The sequence below is a fragment of the Petromyzon marinus genome, chromosome 9, assembly GCF_048934315.1.
Source record: "Petromyzon marinus isolate PM22_M1 ecotype Great Lakes invasive population chromosome 9, UKy_Petmar_22M1.pri1.0, whole genome shotgun sequence".
NCBI classification, from domain to species: domain Eukaryota; kingdom Metazoa; phylum Chordata; class Hyperoartia; order Petromyzontiformes; family Petromyzontidae; genus Petromyzon; species Petromyzon marinus.
In genome coordinates, this window is record NC_133675.1 from 10,974,605 (window position 1) to 10,993,926 (window position 19,322).

Consider the following 19,322-nt stretch of genomic DNA (forward strand, 5'->3'; position numbering starts at 1 on the left):
GGGATGAGTGTTGGTTAGAATTTGCCAACTTTTAACCGGATATTATGTCCCGACTGTCACCACAGTTTCCAAACAAACGCTATGAGCCTGATGCTCAATGTGACATTGCTGCTTGTTGAGTCGGACGGCTTGTCCTGGTCATTAACATTTCATACCGGGTTCAGGTTCTTTTCCAGCCATGCCATCCAGTTTTTGGCTTTAAATTAAACTAGTGCGGTAGCCAAATTTCATTGTCCGATTCGTCCATGCCAATGCGCGTTTCTTTTCATTTCACGCGACTGTGGAGGTATTTCGCACGCGTAATTAAGTGCTGATTTATACCGAAGAGTAATTGCGGGTTTTAGTGCCGAAAATTACCGTTGAATCCGAATGTTAAACAGCTGTAAAGCAATTCATCTTCTGACCTGTATAGGCTAATACGTTGTTTAGTAATTTAGCAGGATTTGCACAGATTTGTGGGCGTGCATTTAAAAAGCAAGCGCATGCTCTGTGCATTATCGAATTTCGCTGTGCGCGTAATGATCAAATGTGCATTAAATAATTTGCTTCCGATGCGATGTCGAGCAGGTGATTCTCTTTGACAGGTATCAACGTTGCATCTTTGCCAATCTTACAACAGTGATTGACGTCTATTAGGTTAAGACAATGCCAACCCTTCAAATAATTCATGCCAAATTAAGACAAATCGCCACTTTGTATTGATGGAATATCTAAAAAAAATTGTATCTCTCTCCTCCACAAAACATATCACCTTCAATTCCACGGGAGCGCCCTTTGCCATTCGGAACCGTGTAGAGCGTCGTTTTTGGGGCGCTGGCTGAAACGCGAGACCGGGCAGTTGGGTTGTCTTTAGAACTTGACGCTTGAAATTGAGCTTGCGGGCTCTGAAAGCATCTGCAATAGGCCCCGTGTTACGGTGACATTTGCCAGAACCAGCACCGTGCAGCTTAGCCACCGCCCCTCAGACGCCTCCTGTATTGCTCCTGACAGCAACTCAACGACCGAGCTCTCCTCCCAGCTCACCGGGGACCCGGCTGACTTGAGGCGATGGGCTTTTATTAGATTTACAAAGATTAATTATCCTGATTGGTGCGGATGAATATTATGCCAATTAATCATGTTTGAAGGCTCTATTGGGCCTCTGTGCTTCTTATTGCTCATTAATAGTAAGACCCAAGGAAATAAGTTTGCCTCTCTAATTGCTGTTGCTTAACACCTTCCACGTTTTCATTACGTTCTGTGCTCTTATTTAGCTCGCAGCTACTTAATTTGGTGGATATTGACGTTGCTGGTGAGGTCAATAGCAGCATATTTACATGCCGGAGGTTAAACTTACTTTTAGCCTGCTGCGTAGTTTTTTCTCCATAAAATAATGTAATGCATGGACCGTTGGCAATCCACTGCTGGGTGAAGGCCTCCCTCCCCACGTTGCGCCATTCGTGCGGGTTGTTTGACCATATTTCACCTCACTCGTCGGCACGAGATGGTGCACTAGGTTGTTAATTGCGTTATTCTTCTGACACATTTGTTATTGAGACAACTTGTGTATTGGTTTTACTGCTTGGTCTTATTTAAAACTAGAAATTATAATGAAGGTTACTAAGTTCTGACTTTATTTACTAGCTGATGTAAAGTTCTAAATAATTGGGATAATTTTTCAGCATATTTTGTGTCACAAATGAAAATATTATTGCTGCACTTAAAAATATATATTTTTTAAAATAATCTATGCGTCTACTGGCAATATCCCCACCATCCAGTGCTTTGGAGACGAGGGTTAGTGGATCACACTGCTCTGTGAGACTTCCAAACCCAGTGGACTGCAAAGTGGCCAGGAGATAGCAGTACCAAAGGTGGTTCATGAACCTGTCTGTTCAGACCTATTAGTATTCTCATTTCATAGATTTTCTCTGGGTACTTGAGTTTTCTAATAGCAGAAACAACATCCCTTACATTGGAATTGGCCAGGCATCCAAATGCAAGATCTTTAGAAAATGAGTATCTGGGCTCAATCGGCTTCCCTGGGTAAATAAACGACATTGTTATTATTATAGAATTTTGCATGCAGTGCTTTGTGTGAATCTATAGTAAAGCGCGAGGGTAATCCTTCGTATTCCACTGGACTGGAATGAGCCTGCAGATGGTTCTCTTTGGTCATTCGGGATAACCTGGAGACATTGCTTGGGGACTGCGCCACAGAGCGTGTCTGGTGTGTATTTCCTACCAGTTCATTTGTCTTGTACATATTTGGTGTGTGCCATTTACGCCGTGGAATGAAGACTAAAGGGGGCAGTAGTGGGGTTGGGTTGGAGGGGGTGGTTTCCGAAGCAGGGCTGCGAGGTATCAGGTAGACTGGCAGAGGCACGATGCCAGATAAAGGCTCGCGGAGGAGTGATGGGGTGTCGGGAGAATGAGGCCGAGCGAATGGCAGTGGCTGCCGCTGTGACTGGGAGCCCGCTGGAGGCGTGTTTGTTGATGTTTGTTTATCCTTCCTGTGTTTGTGTTTGCTTTTTCTGCTTAATCCCAGTGTCTGCCTCGCTTTCCCTTGAGCTTTAAATCTTAAAAACGGAGACGGCCGCACAGATGCAAGCCTGTCAGTCTGCCCGACTGACTGCCCGCATCCGCCAAACTGTGATTGCATGTGCCAGTTTAAGCTAATTAAAATGGTTTTGTATTGAAAGGGCCTTCTATTGAAGCAAGGGGAGAAATCCTTTTAGCATTTCAAATGTGTTTTGTGGGGTCGGGGCATAAGTTCTGGCAACAAGCTGTTGTAAAGTTACATTTTTGTTAATGGGAGTCTTTCATTGGAAATAAATATGTAATGAACGTTAATGGAAGTGAACAGTAAGTGTTGATGATTGTTGAAGTATTATATCAAACTATATAAGCAGCACTTTGTCGTTCAATGAACATGAGGATAAATGAAGCAGCCAGGGCTTTCTAGAGTGCCTCCGTTACCATCAACCGGTAGCATTAATACAACATGAGTGGAAATTAAACCCAGTGGTCAATCCATTCAGCTAAGAACAGTTGCACAAATTAAGCAGCCACACATACAAAAATAAATTAATACTGAAAAATGAATAAGTCATTGGTTTAACACATACATGAAACTGACATCACCAGTTTGGCATGGATGAAGCGTGTTTGCCTGAGTACGTGTGATACCATGGTATGTTTCTGAGTATGTCTTGCTAAGAAAGGTGGACAATTAGTTAAATGTCAGTTACTGTCCCTCATTTGTTCACATACTATGCCTGAGTAAAAAAAAAAATCCACTCAGTGTACGTATAAATATCCACGTCCATATTTCACGTGTCTGAAATGTACGAGCAAATCGTAGAATTTGCCTCTGTCTGGGTGCATGTCACATCAGCACACTCGAGATACTCTGACCATAACATGTTATGCCACCTTGTGGGACTTAACATGCTCCTGTAAGGTATCATTGTAACACCGTGACCTTACGAAATGTCATTGGCGTACGCAGGTTTACAAAAGGCTCTCGGAGGTTCTTGGGCTAAACGATGAGACGATGGTGTTGAGTGTCTTCATCGGTAAAATGTAAGTATCAAGCGTTGTGCCACACAGCTCATTACACACGTACGTGTCTCAGACACGAATCACACTAGTCTTTACAATTCGAGTTCTTACCAGGTGATGTTGAGTTCAAGCGATTGCACTCAACCAGCCAAGATTCATATCCTGTGCAGACTGTTATTATTTCACTTTTATTTAGTTTGAATTTGTAAAATGCGCGCACTTTTTTTTTACTTGTTGTGGTAGAAGGCAATGCATATGATTCTTTAAAAAGATCCCACTGAACCGATGTCAAGATAGCTTCATATTGAAAGGGCTATCTCTGGAGCAGGGGAGCAATCTTACTGAAGCCCCGTTTTGTTGCCCTCTTCATATAATAATACACTGTGTGATATTGCAGTGTATTAGCACAGAGAACTACAGTGAAAAAAAATAAAGTAATAAACACAAGTCTGCATGAATCTAATAATAATATACCGTTCTCAAAACTTTCGACAGCCCCTCGTAAGTTATGAATTTTTTGTCGAGACGTTTTAGTGCTTCTGAAGTGTCGTTAATAAACAGCATCGCTGCGAATGCATCGAGGCCTGCTTGAGGCGGTCATGACAGCCTACATGCGCCAAGTGTCATGTGTTCTGCAGTATCACGAACTTGAAGTACTGGGGCCGGAGCGAGCCCATCCTCTCCAGGACCCTCAACCTCCTCAACGACCTCTCTGTCGGATATCCTTTTCCTGGGCTAGTTGTCCGAGTGCCACCCGTGTTTACGTTGGGGTCGCAGCGCGAGGAAGTAGCAGGTCAGCGAGGCCAGCTTCCTCGTAAAACACATCCGAATTCGGTCTGACAAGCACGTCTCGAGCGAGATAACATCTCAGATCGCCACGTGCGTGTCCAAGTGCTGGGTCGGATGTGGTGAAATTTATGTTTGTAAACTGTAAGGTCATAGCGCCTGGCTGAACATCCGTCTATTTCTAATGGGATCCTTTTGTGTGCGTGATAATGCCACGATTCTTTTGCCTGTACACCAGCGGTGGGGAACCTTCGCCTTACTGAGAGCCTGATGATAGGACTTTTTCCAATGCCTTTGGAAGGCCACACAATACAGGACGCTTCACAAAAATATTAACGCCTATATGGGATTATCGTTTTTAATGGAAAAAGAATGGATAATACACTGTAACATGATAACAAATTTATGTTACTCTCTGGTTCTACCTATGTGACTTTACCGAAAGAAGCGGAGAGTATGGATTCCTGCAGTCACGAAAGCTTCAAATCTAAAAATGTATGTTAATAGCTTCAAAAAGTCAGTCTCCACTTTTTCACCATCATTGTCAAATACGTGCCTGGAATCTTCTTCAGGTGGTCTCCAGAGCCCGGAGGCATATTTCTTGTGCTGTTATTGAAAATTCTCAGATGTGTTAACATTTCTTCGAAGCACCCTGTATTAGGAAGCCACTTTTAAATCTAGATTGAAAAATAATTTCTTTGGAACTGCTTTTTGTGTTAAGTTTGTTGTCTTTCCCCCGCACCTCTGATTAGCATGGTTGACTACATACGGTGCGAAAGCAGTTCAACATACATACGCACTGTAGCATTATGTCTTAACGACCGGAAAAATAACGTATGTGGCCACCGATTATATTATAAGATGCCCCTCGATTGGATAAAAGTGACTGAGCGTGACCAAATCGTATGAAGAATTTTTGCCAGATAAATATTATTTGCGCGCCGTTTTGAAGTGGAAGCCTCAAGTGGCCACGTGCCGTACGAAATGGCCGCAATGTCCCCACCACTGGTTGTAGACCATCTGTCGCCTGTGTTAGCCACCTCGTTTATGAAATGTTTGCCAAACATTTTTACCAACAAATGAATAGTGGCTTCGGTTTGACTTTTAAAAGTTGGCGCTCTGACCACATTTGGACGTGGCATTGATAAGACCCCCAAGTGTTTTGACGCGTGTCACGCATGTTGACGTGCGATCGCCCTTCAATTTCCTTAATGCGGCTCACCTACAGCAGCGTGCGGAAACTGGTCAAGCTCACCGCTGTACAATTCATGCTGAAAAACCACACGGTGAGTACTCGCACGTGGAGTACAAAATACATTGTGACACGTGCTCTGCCTCCTGCGTAGCTTAAAAGAGGTTTTGTTACAAAGCAGCTGTTCTGCTCGTTCATCACTAACAATTTCCACTGCCCACGCTGTGTTTTTTTCTCTCTCTTATACTCCAACGCTCATATTCGGGGCATGCGATGAGAAATGCGAATGGGAAATATGCCAGTCTTGCAGATAGCAGTGCACATCCCTGTGTCAAATAGCATCTCCAAAAATCTTGGCACAGAACTTTCTGCAGTTACTTCAATCGGCTACCATTATCACCAATATTGGAGCACTTTTTATAGACCCTGCCAAGAGTGTTGTGTGGCAATCAAACCAAACCGTTTCACCCACAGACCATCATACACCAAACTAAGTGAACATCACATGTAATTCTAGGATGCACCCCCAAGTGTTTGGTATGTGTGCATGCATGACTTCATACTAGACATCATATTACACAAAGGGAGTTAGCCATCTTTTCTGAGCAATTACACATCAATGCTTGTACGGGTCTTCAGATCCAACCAATGGAAAAGCATATGGTTTTGAAGGGCTTTATTGTGGGGATAATGTGGTAATTTTTTCACGAGTCTTCACTGACTAGCTTTACACTATCAACTTATACTTGTCAGAACCCAGTTTAATCACAGGGAAGCTGTAATCCGTGTTAAAACCCAGCATCTTAGCTGTTCATTGTCGCTGTGACAAACATTAGTGGCATCCACCTCTGATCCACCTCCGATGGTATTATTACACGTGCAAGGTGATACCGTCCGTGTGTATGCACGCGCGCGCGCGTGTGTGTGTGTGTGCGTGTGTGCAGAGCGAACACTTCCCTTTCTTGGGTATCAACAGCCAATCAAGCTTGAGCGACATGCGTTGCCGTACCACCTTCTACACTGCACTGGGACGGTTGCTCATAGTCGATCTGGGTGAGTAAGAATGGTCTACTCGCCAGTGCTGGTCCCAACTCTCCACAGCACCATTAGCACCAGTTTGCTGCCGTGATGAATCATCCGTGAGCCGAGTTGCTAAAGAAAATACAAGTTGCTAAAGAAAATACGACCTCTGGTGATACAATGTGCATCTCAATAGACAAATGTAATTTCAATATATTTGACTTAATATTTTATACATTTTGAAAGTTGGTCCAGTGAAGCCACATTGTTGCATTGATTCATCTCTTAAAAATATTTGAGCGTTTACAATACATGCATGAAATACATTGTACGTTATAGTTTCACATGACCCGTGCGGCCACTAGAGGCGCTACAACGCACCACTGTTAAAAATATCTATTCTTTAATTAAATTACGATTCTGAATTGTGACAATTCACCGGCGGGGGGTGGGAAATTGTCATGGATTTCATTGCTGCAATGATTAATTATTTTTTTCATCTGCATAGCAATTACCAATTTTCAGATACAAAATCGTACTTTGTGGTAATTTAAAAGTACGCACGTGTCTTTTTAATGGCCCTGCATATCTGTTAATCAGAACCACTGTCTCTGCCTCTCGCTGAAACGTAAAATGTTTTTTCACTCAGGCGAGGACGAAGACCAGTTTGAACAATTCATCCTCCCGCTGACGGCAGCATTCGAAGTCGTGGTACGAATGTTCAACTCCAGCAACTTCAACCAGGAAGAGGCCAAGGTAATGGCTCTTGCTCCATGGCTTTCCCTGCACATCATAGTGGCATCTCACCACCTTTATTAAGTTGTGTATGCCATAAGCCAGGGGTGGGGAACCTCCCACCCAGCACCCAGGCCACATCCACTTTGTATCATGTCACATGACCTATGGTCACATGAGGTCTGCCACTTGGAACAGGCACACGATATTAATCCATCACTGCATGTATCATAGCCGCACTCCATTGTGTACTAGACGGGACTATTTTCAACCTGGCAACACTATGTTCCTAATATTAGTGCGCTCAGTCACAGACTGAGGTGTGGATTAATGTGTGGCCTACTAATGGTAATTTAAAGTCCTTCTTGGCCATCGGTAAGGATAAGGGTTCTTACCCCTGCCATAAGTGCTGGTCATGGTGGCACACACATAGTGGAGGCAGTTTTTGTTGGATCCCGTAGGTTTGTGAAACTCTCAAATTCACTGGCCTACAAGTTGGTCAGGAGATGGCAGTAGAGTAAATGAGTTTGTGAACTCATCTGTGTGGAACTATTGAGTCTTATGCCATCATGGTATGTGTGGGTAATTTCTGGGTCCTTTATTTTCTTCTTAAGTGTAAAGCCCTGCTTAAAAATGTATTGGCTTAACATTGCAGTGGAAGACCCTCTTTAAGAAGAGTTTTGAGTCTTAGCGAGGCTGAACCCTGATAAACAGATGAAATTAAGATGGCAGGTCACTGTGGCCGGCCATACTAGCAGTCATGTTAGTGAAGAAACCGAGCCTATGATAAAGTACCATTTGATCATTCTCTTAGCATTCTAAATAAAAGTCAAGCATCATTATTAATAAGGGTGTTTAGATCAGGTCTCATGCTAAAGCCACAGATCATTTTTGTACATTGAACCAATCCCCATTCATGTGTAAATTGTGCAACAACCATCGTGTCCATTCATCGATCGGTTAATGTGGGATGATGCACCCTGCCTGGCCCACGAGACCTGCTGTAGCCTCGCTTTTGTGCAGATGTCGTCATCACAGGCTCACCATTTGATGGAGGGCCTGCCACCCAGTGTGGCTTCGTGGGCTCGTGCGGCTTTTTGCGCAGTGTGTGGCAGTGTGTGTGCATTGGTGGCGATGCGCTCGGGGGGCTTGTCGTCGTCGTCATCGTCGGCTGTTTGTTTGTTTGCGTGATTGGCAGGCGTATCGTGCAGGAGCAGCTGTTTGATTGGGCACCCGCCCCTCTAGGCCTGGCCCCCGGGCTCTGCCGTGCATGAATAATGTATTTGAAATTTATTTGTTGCGCGCTCCCCCTTTTAGCTGCAGTTAATAAAAGCGCGTGTAAATTCCGAGTCGGAGGCCTCGCGGGCCTGTCGGACCCCTTTGTTACACCGTGTGATTAATTACAGGCCAGGTCCTCACCTGTTTCCACGGTGCTTTTCTTTTGCAGAACTAGTCGCAGCAATTTCCTTCTTTCATTGCACCCGTGCCCTGTCCGAATAATTTATTTATTTTGGCTGGCGGTGGCGTTATTGTATTTATTATTTGGAGGCGCGCGTCAATTACTGCGTGTGTCAGCGCATCGCCATTGACTTGGAGGTCTGCTCTCTTTAATAGGCTAACAAAAAGGGTTGTAAATATTCAGGTAATTAAATGTTGTTCGACATGCTAATAAAGCAATGTCGGGAGGATCAGACCGAGTACACCTGACGAGCCAGGTGCACTCGCAGTGCGGCGGGGTGAGGAATGATGAAAGTGCGTTCGTGCGGAGATTTGCGCACAAGCGACGGGTAACGTTACACGCGACACTGAGTGCCAACTTGACAAAATGCTTAACCGGACTCGAATTTCAATCCATCTTTTTTTTTGTTTGATGTTTTTTTTTTCTTCGTCCGATGTTTTTTTTGTTTTGTTCCTTTTTACAAAAATGTTTTCTAGACCTCTGGCTCAATGCTAGCTGGATAGATTTATGTCAAAATTCACGTAACTGCCACATACCAAAAAAACAAACCGAACACAAGAAATGGCAAGACCCTGCCATCTATCCATTTGCTTGCCATCGTCATCAGCCATGATCGATGCTGCACGAAGACATCCTGATGCCATCCACCATCTCATGGTTTAGCGATGGAGAAATCCACCTTTCGCTTGCACAAATGTAATCACCTGTTCTAGGCGGTGGACAGCCCCTAGGGCACGTTCCCCACCCTCGGCTGCCGCTCCGTCCCTCGTCTCGACCACTGACCACCATCCCTTCTCACGACATGGCTTCTCTAGAAACACCTTTTACCCTCGAGAAGCGTTTCAATCTCGCTTAGCTGTCTTTGCCACCGGCATTCAAGCCAGACCTTGCAATGCATTTCATTCAGCGTTAACGTCAGAACTTTGCTTGTTTTACCATGATATATGACACCTAGCCGGGGTGAAAAAAAAAGCATCCGAAAATGTATGACGTTCCACCGATCCATTCTTAGCGCTTAGTCAGGGCGCACTCATCGCACTGCAGCGCAGCCACCAGGACATGGGTTGGTGCTCCTACTGATTGACGATGGCCAATGCATCAACTGCTTTCAAGTTGACTGAAGTGCGGAGCAGCAAGCGATTCCGGATCGCGCGGAATGTTCCTTATTATGGCTCAGCGCGTGGTGCCGCGTACGAAACTATGGGCGGAACTCCTGTTGCACTAGCTAACAGGACTGGCATACAAAGGAATCACAATTGTTATTATAATATAATAACGCATTTTTTGTTGTATGTATGTTGAACTTCTTACGGTGTAGCTAACCGTGCTAATCAGGACCCAGTGCAGGAGCATACCAAGCTTAAAATAAAACCTTAATGTAGTCTAACACTCTCAGTATTTACATTTAACAGTCAAGCAATGGCACTGTTTTGGCAATGGCAGCAGAAAACGTAAGTGATGATTTAATGATACGTCAAGGCTGTACTTCATCAATAGATATTATAGGCAGTAATCATTAAACATTTACAGATTTTAAATTCTCACTTTGTAGAGAATCCAACTCGGGTACTATCAGCTGAGTACCAAGTTCAGGAATTGTCACTATTTAGACTGCAGATTCAATCACAGAATCGATTGTTTTTATATACTGCTGAAATGGCTGCAGGAGTGATGTGAACCCATTACAATATAAGATATACAAATCAGAAATATTCAACCTTGCATTTACAATTCGACTCATGTATCGTGAGCTTAAGCGCCTATATTAACTGACAAAGGTATGCAGCAGTAGATAATGTCTGATGATTGGGCGTCTTATCGTTCATCCCCCCACTGCTCCAGGGATTTGGAGAAATGTAGCGATTTGATTAAAGAATCAATTATTATTGTCGTCTCGTTTCTATTGTTTCTGATGTGTTCTGTTTTGAGTGTACAATGTTGCTCACGCTTTTGTCTTAAATGTAACATGAGTGTAACATGTAATTTGTGTTAATTGGTTAAAACGATTCTTACATGTATTTTATACATTCATCGTGATCGTACTAATCGATTTTGGCCGACGAATCAACGCATCACCACTCAATCACTGGATTAATGCCGTTACAGAGAGTTTGCACAGGGCTCATGACGAATGTATACTTAAAAAGTCCGTAACCGTTTACGCGTTTAAAAAAAACAAAATTTGATTTGTTGACTTGTTTCCATGTTCTGTGCTATTTAAACAGAGAACACTCGTTGGCCTCGCGCGGGACTTAAGAGGAATAGCGTTCGCTTTCAACAGCAAGACCAGCTACATGATGCTGTTTGACTGGCTGTATCCTTCACGCAACGTAAACACACTGCTCCTTCCCGCCGATGAAATGGGACGCTCACCTCTTGTTTGCCAGAGGTGTGCACACAACGCATGTCTGCGTTTAACTGATACAGTGATGGGGATTACCTGGGATTAGATGATGCTGCTGCTGCTGCTGCTGCGAAGCTGGTGCTCTATGCCTCTCCTCCCCTCAGCCTTGGCTTTTGTTTGCACTGTCCACCGCGTTGAGTCTCCACTTTGCGTAACACATGTGACATCAAAAAGTAATATCTGGATGCTTAATCGCCTTAATGTGTGCAGAAAGGTTATTTTCGCCAGGTGTCATTTCGCAGCAGACTAACCCTTTGCGAGATACATGTTCTATTTTTTTGGTTTAGGTATAACAATCAAAACTTTAACGTGTTCTACATCATTAGACCTCCTTTGCCAGTACCAAAATGTAATAATAGGGTTTTTTCCCCTTTTTTCTGGCAACAAAACTGGTGTGGACCAATCAGTTTCAAGGACAATGCATATATTATCATAGTATGTTTTTTGTTTGCATTTTGACTGCAGATATTGTGGTTAATGCAGACATGAATCCTCGTCAAAAGGTTTCAGTTTTGTTGCCAGAAAAAAAAGGGGAAAAACCCTATTGTTACGCTAACGTGTTGTTCAGATGAGTTTGCAAAAAGCAAAAATCTGCAACAGCAATATTAGGTGTTTCAAGGTGGCTTATGCCAACGTAGATCCTTTAGTATGCAGCAGAAGATGGCAGTAGAGAGCGTACTTTGACAAAAACATGTTTTTGTGCTTAAGCGACTTAGTGGGTGCTTACCTATAGAAGCAAGCACAACACCTGTGTACATTGAGCCCTGCGCACAAACTGCCTATGCCCTGAGTTGCAGCTTCTCACTGCAACCCCCCCTGTCAGTGCTGTAACGGTTCAAGTTTTTAGCGCTGGTCCAGTAGTTGCCACTCAAGAAAACCGTGCCAAACATAATTGTCAGTGAGCGTCTTTCAGTGAGATATTTTACTTCGATAATTTCTTTACTCACTGATGTGTTTTTTTTCATGGCAGGTACAATGCTCTCGGAAATACAAACATTTTCAATTCCTTAACATCTAGCGATTTCGGCAGTTATAAAGAAACGCATTGTCTGAGGTTATTTACATTGTAACGTTAATATCCAGTACAAGTTTGCATTGCCTACCGTAAGTCTGAAGATTGGACCCGCCACACATGCCAAACAGCATTTACATGATGGGCTACTCCCCCATGTCCCAGGTCCTATGACCTTGAGGTCGGACAACTGTGCATACCCTCTGCCAGGAAAATACAGTAGGCAGCAGCGCCAGACGTAATGTTTTCCAGACGAATCTTCGAATGTTTAGGTTGGCTACCTAAGAGTTTATTTTCATCGGAAACCTGGTCCCAAAAAGGCTGTGCCCAATATTGATGATTAAATCGCAGTAGCAAAAAGGGAATCCAGTGAAACTCCGTGTAGGTTTTTTTTACATGACGCAAGAATGTGTTTGATGCGCAAAGGCCCTTTACTTATCAAATCTGATTCACTTCAGGGTTTACTTATAGGGTACATTATTAATTTTGAAAGATTTTAATTACTTGACGTGATTTTAGGCTTTCAACGAACAGGAGCCACTAAATGGCTATTTAATGCATTTTAAGGGTAATGTGTGTTTGCAGTAATGCAATAAAAGGCTGTTATTGTGATGTGGGCAAAGCTGCTGCAACTGCAGCTCTTGGCACAGGCAACCTCTAACACGGCAGCTATCCTCAAATTACCTATAATGTGCACATGCTTGGCCTTATATTGCTTAATTAAAGGGTGTCCTGTTGTGCTTGATGTGGCCTGATTCAATTTGGTAAGGAAATGGCGTTGGCTCTTTACAGCCGGTTTTAACTCCTCAAAAAAGCGGTCCCAGCAGCCTCATTTGATCCTTTTTCTGATGAATGCGCTGCTTTTGCAGCTGGTAATGCGATTTCTAAAAAAATTCTCGTGCTTTAAAAAACAAATTCGTAATTAATTCTCCCTCACTTTACAACCAAACACATTGTGTTGTGCACCGTGCGGTTCTGGCCTCGTTGTTGAACTGGTTCTGCTCTATTAGGGAATGTATATTGAAGTGGGTAAACTGAGCCGCTTTTAGTATATATATTTTTTTGCTTTTATTGTGGTTGCCAAAAGAAAGCGGTATAACAGTATCCAGGGCCGAAGTAGTCCGCAGAAACCTGCATTAGTTGGATTGTACCTCTCCGTGCCTTGGTCCCCATGCACGTCTTGGTGTAAGGTGGCCGGTGCCCCACGCTGATTTCCTTAGCGGAGCCCAACGCTGTCTCGCGCGCATGCAGTTACCCGACGTACATGCCCGTTTTCCTGCGAGCCATTGAGCTCTGGTACCTGGAGCCGGCCTGCACGACCCCCATCCTCAAGTTAGTCGCCGAGCTTGTGCAGAACAGGTAAGGGGTGGGGGGGGGACCTCCCGCGGGGAGACGGACGGAGGCCTCAAAACACACGGGCACACACGCGTGCGTGCACACACCGCAAGGGGCGTTCAGCGTCGCGGGCAGAGGCCTCGAGGCGTGCGCGCGCGTCGTAGGGCGGCCCAGTGTTTGGCAGGGTTATGAGAGAGGACGCCGAGAATGGGGGGCAGGTGAAAGCCCGTCCGTCGCAAGACGTGCCCTCGTGTTGTTTGAATGTAAAGCTGCGGCCGAAGTAAATGGTGCGTGATTAAGCAAGTGTTTGCGTTGAGATTGTGTCTTCGGAAAGAAGAAAAGTAATAAAATAAATGAACGAATTAAAGATTCATTGGTGTTTCGTACTTTGAGCATAGGTACAGCGTTCGTTAATGCGATGTAGGTTTTAAGTTACGGCCGATAAAAAAAGGCTTCCAGACACACGGGCCCAAAGTATGATGGATTAACTTCAGTGAGAAAAAAGCAGTTTATTAAAAAATAGACTAAAAAGAAATATCCGATGCATTGGTCATGGCATGTTTTCCACCCCTCCCCCTGCATATACATCCATTGCTGCTGATGCGCTCTGGTTTGCCGGTGGGCCAGGCTGTGTGTGTGTGTGTGCTCACGCCGTTTGTTGCTTACAGCTGGACAGATTGACATTTAGTAGTAATTTTGATGATCAATGCGTCCAATAAATTGCGCCAACGAATGGCGTGTGTTCCGGCAGGTCCCAGAGGTTACAGTTTGATGTGATCTCGCCCAACGGCATCTTGCTCTTCAGGGAGGCCAGCAAAATGATCACCACGTACGGTAAGCCGGCGCGCGCCGTGCAGGAGGGACACGAGCGCCGTTTACAGGAATAACATCCACGTGCGCTCACGATTTTCAGGGCCATTCCATCCCGCCCCGGGGCGTTTCATCCGGGGCTCTTGAAATGAAAGAGCGAAAAAGAGTGGAGGGACGTTTTAAAACAAACGATGGGTTTTCACCAGTGCCCCATTGTAGTCCGGCTCGCTTCCGATATTGCAAAAATTATTTCACGGTTTAAAATAAATATATAAACGTCCGCTAACGGCTCTGGGCGTGCCTCCTCAAATTGATGATTTTGCAAGAATGCAATAATGGTGTCGCATTAAGTTTATAATTCATGAAGAGTGAGGAGGTATAAACAAAAGGAGAAATTACATTTAGTGTGGATTATTTTAGGGTATTTGATGCATTAAAAACGTATGCAAAATTTATTAAATAAAAAAACATTCGAATGATATGTTCAGTGTGTGTGCAATCAGAAGTGCACTTTGGCGCAATCTGTCCCGATTGCCATGGTGGTAACATGACCTTGTGTGCCGATGTCTGGTGTCAGCAGATGAGCTGTCCTTTGGCCGTAATGTCCGTGACATATGCTCTTTCGAAGGGAGCAGATGGACACAAACCCCTTTGCACCGAGGATTCAGTTTCTGTTTTTTAGCAGATTTCATTTTTTATGGGGTTTTTTTTTACTTTCTCATGGACTCTGTCCATTAAGTTAACTTAATGAGAAATGGGTGGTCTGACATTTATCTTCAGCGCAGTTTCACATTAATGGATTCATCAAATGATGATTATCCATTAAGTTGATTAATAATGTTAGAACACTGCAAATGCATGCCCGGTAGCAAAATATGGAGCACTCATGAGTAGTATTTCATTTAAAAAAAAAAAATCATTTTCCGCGCTCGTCAAATATAACTCATATAGGCAAACAATTTCCGATGTAGAACCTTCGACATGAATTTGCTTTGAAATCCATACAAGGAACAAATCTATAATCAGCATTGCCTTTTGGGTTTCAGACTTCGTGCATCAGTGGCTATCCTGTATCGCGACACTAAACCCTTCACTTAAAAGCCTATTGGAGTGTTTTCATAAGGTTAATATGAAATTCATTACCACCACGCTGATTAATGGGGAGGGATTTCACTGTGTTTCTGCCGTATTCAAAGCAGACTAAGCGGTGGCTACGTGGACCTTGGCATGTTTGCGCGGCCTTTCAGTTCTCCTTGCCAATTCATTCCAAAAAATCCACAGCGTGGGACGATTTTTCTGCAACAGGCGTCCATTTGGGAAAACAAACAATTATAATTTACATTTTGGCAAGTAAAGTTGAGTTTATTACATTGTCATGTTTCTGCATATTTGATTTCTTTTTATACTCGACGTGAATAATATGGTCAATTTCAATTTATTAAACTTCTTTTAATTCACGTAGAGTTTAGTTTTTTGTTCAAACAAGGCAGCTCTGTTAATGTCCCAGAGCTTATTTACAAAGAGCCGCTCTTTGTGTTCACAAGCAATTTCAACTTTGGGCAGGTAATAAATTTTGTCCCGGCATGGGCACAATGGCCGGCTTTTGCAAGAACTCGCATGGGATGTTTTAGCAGCCACGGGCCTACACTTAACTTCCACCAAGTGATGGCACACTTGGCCCAATATCCCCTCGAGAAAAAAAAGAAATAACCCATGATACTGCGTGGAGGAACAGATGTCGTCGGCGCTTTTGTGGCCATCGCGAATACACCCTTTGCTAATCGCCAGTCTTCTTTAATTGCTTTAATTGAGCTAACAGCACTCGGCCACATTGTCCCGAAAGCAGTTTTACAGCCACTTTTGCACTCTCTTACCAGTAAACCCATTAAGAATGTAGTAACTGTTTTTTTTGCTCTCTTTTTAAAGCAATGTTATAAATAACTAACTGGGTTTATTATGCAGAGCCCTTCAGGCGCTTAGCATTTTTGCCACAGTTTGTCTGTGACCTTATGTGGAAGGATGTGACTGTGAGTGCAGGTTACAGCGTTATGAGTATCAAAATTTAATTTGTGCATCGACGGCAGGAAGGATGTGAACACTTGCGCTGCAGAAATTGACTCGATGATGCCCGTCTAGAGCACCCATAAAAATCTATCTCACCGAAACCATGCAGTCGTTGCAACACACATTTTCTATCTTGCATACAGTCCATTGCAGTTATTGTATTTTGTTGCGAACATAAGCGTGCGGTGGTAAATTAAATAGTGCACAAATGGACCGTGTTTGCATTGCATGGTTATAACTACATTTTTAAATGTGTTCATTGCATTGGCTGTAAGAGTACCATATAATTTTATAGTATTTTGGCTTATGCGTGGCTGTATATGTGCGTAAGCCTTATTATGTACATGTGGGTGTGCTTGCTAGTGGATGAATATGTTGGATAACTTTAGATGTTATTGCTATAATAATTTAGTTTGCCTATGTCGGTGCCATTAGATTGGAGATTTTGTCCGACGTCCATTACAAGTGATGCGTTAAGGCAACATCCGGTATGTGCTTTACCCATTTGACTGCGGGTCGAAATGGGGGAGCCAAACCGTGCTTAAATATTATTGCCTATCAGCAGCGCGATCAGTGGTAGGAAGGAACTAGGCACCTTTTAAACGTCACATCTGCACTTGACTTCTCTCAGGGAGAGCCCCCCCCACTCACAACTACATTCACAGAGCCTGGCGAGCCAAAGGTCGTATAAGTATCACACGCTTGGATTAATCGCCTGCAATTACCCGGGTGCTTGTGCAAAAACAAGAAAAAAAAGTAGCGGTCAAACTGAAGGAGGGGGTAACGGCTTCCTTTAATTGCTCACTGAGAAGGAGCAGCCCGGTTGTCAAGCTTCTTCTCCTGTTTTTGCTCGCCATCGCCCGGTGGTGTGTGGACCATCTGATAAAAGCGTAAATACGCAAACAAACGGCAGCGCGGCCCCCCCCTTGTCTGAAGGCTGCCGTGTGCGCTCCCAGCGTGGTCGCGGCTGCCAAAACAAACAGATAGTGTTTCTCCGCCGCTAATCCGGCCGCTGTCAGTGGTGGATCCCAACGCCTGGGGACGGGAGGAGGCTAACCCCACCGCTGCTGCTCACCGCCCCACCAGGCAGCCACCCGCCCCACCAGTCCCTCGCCTCCCGGATCGCCTTACCTGCCCGAGGCTGTTTGCTCTGTGCAGACAATGGGGCGCGGCAGCCGGAGTCAATTAGACAGGCCTAATGTCCTACCATTAGGAGCCTGCCGGCTGGGACGACCCTAGCGGGAGAGAGGAAGGGTAGGGGGCGGCAGGGGTCTTTGCGGCACGGGGAGTGTGGTGGTGGTGGTGGGGGGGGGGTACAGGGCAGGCCGGGGCGGGGGAGGCAGGAAGCGAGCACGCTGATAGTCCGCGGAGATACCCGGCCCTAATCGAAGGGGTGTCTGCCATCTGTCGAGGGAGCAGCACGCAATGATGGCGGAGATGCAGAGAAAATTGCAGGACAGTCTGATAAGACGCGTGTGGTATGTGGTGCTACCTGCCGTCCCTCTCGCGCACTGGTTAACCAAAGTGGGGAGGGGGGTGGGGTCCAGGTGTTGTTCTGATTGTGAGAACAAAAGCATTAAAAATTACAGTGGGTAGATAAAAGCAAACTCACACTACGTGCACACACAAAACCGCTAAACGTTGAAACGATTGTCTTTTGCTTTAATGGATTTTCAGTGCATGTTCATTTGCAAATAATCATCCGTCAAACGTAACGGTTGTTTACGGGGCACCTGTGCACGCTGAAGAAATCGCAGTGATGTCCGGTTTTTACGACGGCAAGTCGGTTATTTACGAGGATTTAAAGAGAACATCACAGCCGATCAGAGGTGTGCTTGATGCAGTGGTTCCGATCGAGTTACAAGTGGCAGTTTCAGGTCGAATGAGAGTTTGAAATATTCAAACAGGTGGAACAGCGAGATTTATTACCTCGACTTGACTACGGTTGCCAGAAATATCTCAACGTCCGCGCTGGTTTCCATCCGTGCGAACGACGCGATTTGATCTTCTACATATGCCGCATGTTAGGAAAATAGAGAAAATGCCATTAGGATGGCACTGGATGTAAAATCATAGGGGGCGATTGCACGAGTATTGTATTTGAGATGTTATTGAATTTAACATTGCATCGGCGATGGTGGCGGTAGCGCGTTATTGCTCCTAATGCATAGATTTAATTTGTTCCAGTGTATTCGCAATATTCTTGGCGAGTTTTCGTCGCAATAAATAAGTGCACCTGAACAGTGTGCTGTAAAGAGGCATGGCAGAAACATCGTACATATAAGGTACAACAATGTGGTTATTTTATTGCAAATATCTTTGAATGAGGCCGAAAGACACTGGCAAACAAATATGTATTCCAGTAGAGAATACTGTAGGATCATCGACACGCATACAATTTTAGCAAAAAAACTACTTTTGAAAAGTGGCATACAGTGCAAACGGGAGCACTCTACGCATGTAAACATATTGATGTTCACGTTTGCAGCAATTAGCGATGAGAATGGGGAGAGAGAGAGAGAGCCTTGGCACTTAGCCATGCAGGCAGCTCACATCCGTCCATCAGCGTCTGCTATCAATTTGTCTCGATGTCCGCACTGCCCCATTCGTCTCCATCTCCCTGCACAGTACATCTGTCCACTTTGATGCATCATTTAATAGTGTGTGGCTGTTTGTGGAATAATGCCGTTTTAATTAAAATCTCAAAATCGTGTGTGCATTGTTTCCACGAGCAGCTTTATTAAGCACGTCCAACGTTAGCTACGAACCGTGCCTACTCGGTAAATCGGTGTAGTTGGAAAAATTATTTTTGTATTTGCTCTTCACGATAAAAAAATCTCAAAAGTGATTTCGCGTTCAAGTGAAAACAGCATGTTGGCTCATGTCATGTTTATAGCCCTTAAGCTAGTGGTGGAAATTCCACATTCATATGGCAGGAGCAAGTATACCCATTAATAATAAA

General features: G+C 44.3%; 1 protein-coding gene across 3 annotated transcripts in view; it reads left to right on the forward strand.

The window, feature by feature from the left end:
* XPO7 (exportin 7) overlaps positions 1-19,322 on the forward strand; it is an 83,839-nt gene that overhangs the window by 34,450 nt on the left and 30,067 nt on the right. For all 3 annotated transcript variants that reach the window (XM_032950507.2, XM_032950509.2, XM_032950508.2), the window contains exons 15-22: positions 3,491-3,564; positions 4,182-4,262; positions 5,552-5,615; positions 6,466-6,574; positions 7,191-7,297; positions 10,961-11,049; positions 13,403-13,510; positions 14,238-14,320. In XM_032950507.2, coding sequence (XP_032806398.1) covers positions 3,491-3,564; positions 4,182-4,262; positions 5,552-5,615; positions 6,466-6,574; positions 7,191-7,297; positions 10,961-11,049; positions 13,403-13,510; positions 14,238-14,320 — 715 coding nt within the window. The remainder of the gene's footprint in view (positions 1-3,490; positions 3,565-4,181; positions 4,263-5,551; positions 5,616-6,465; positions 6,575-7,190; positions 7,298-10,960; positions 11,050-13,402; positions 13,511-14,237; positions 14,321-19,322) is intronic.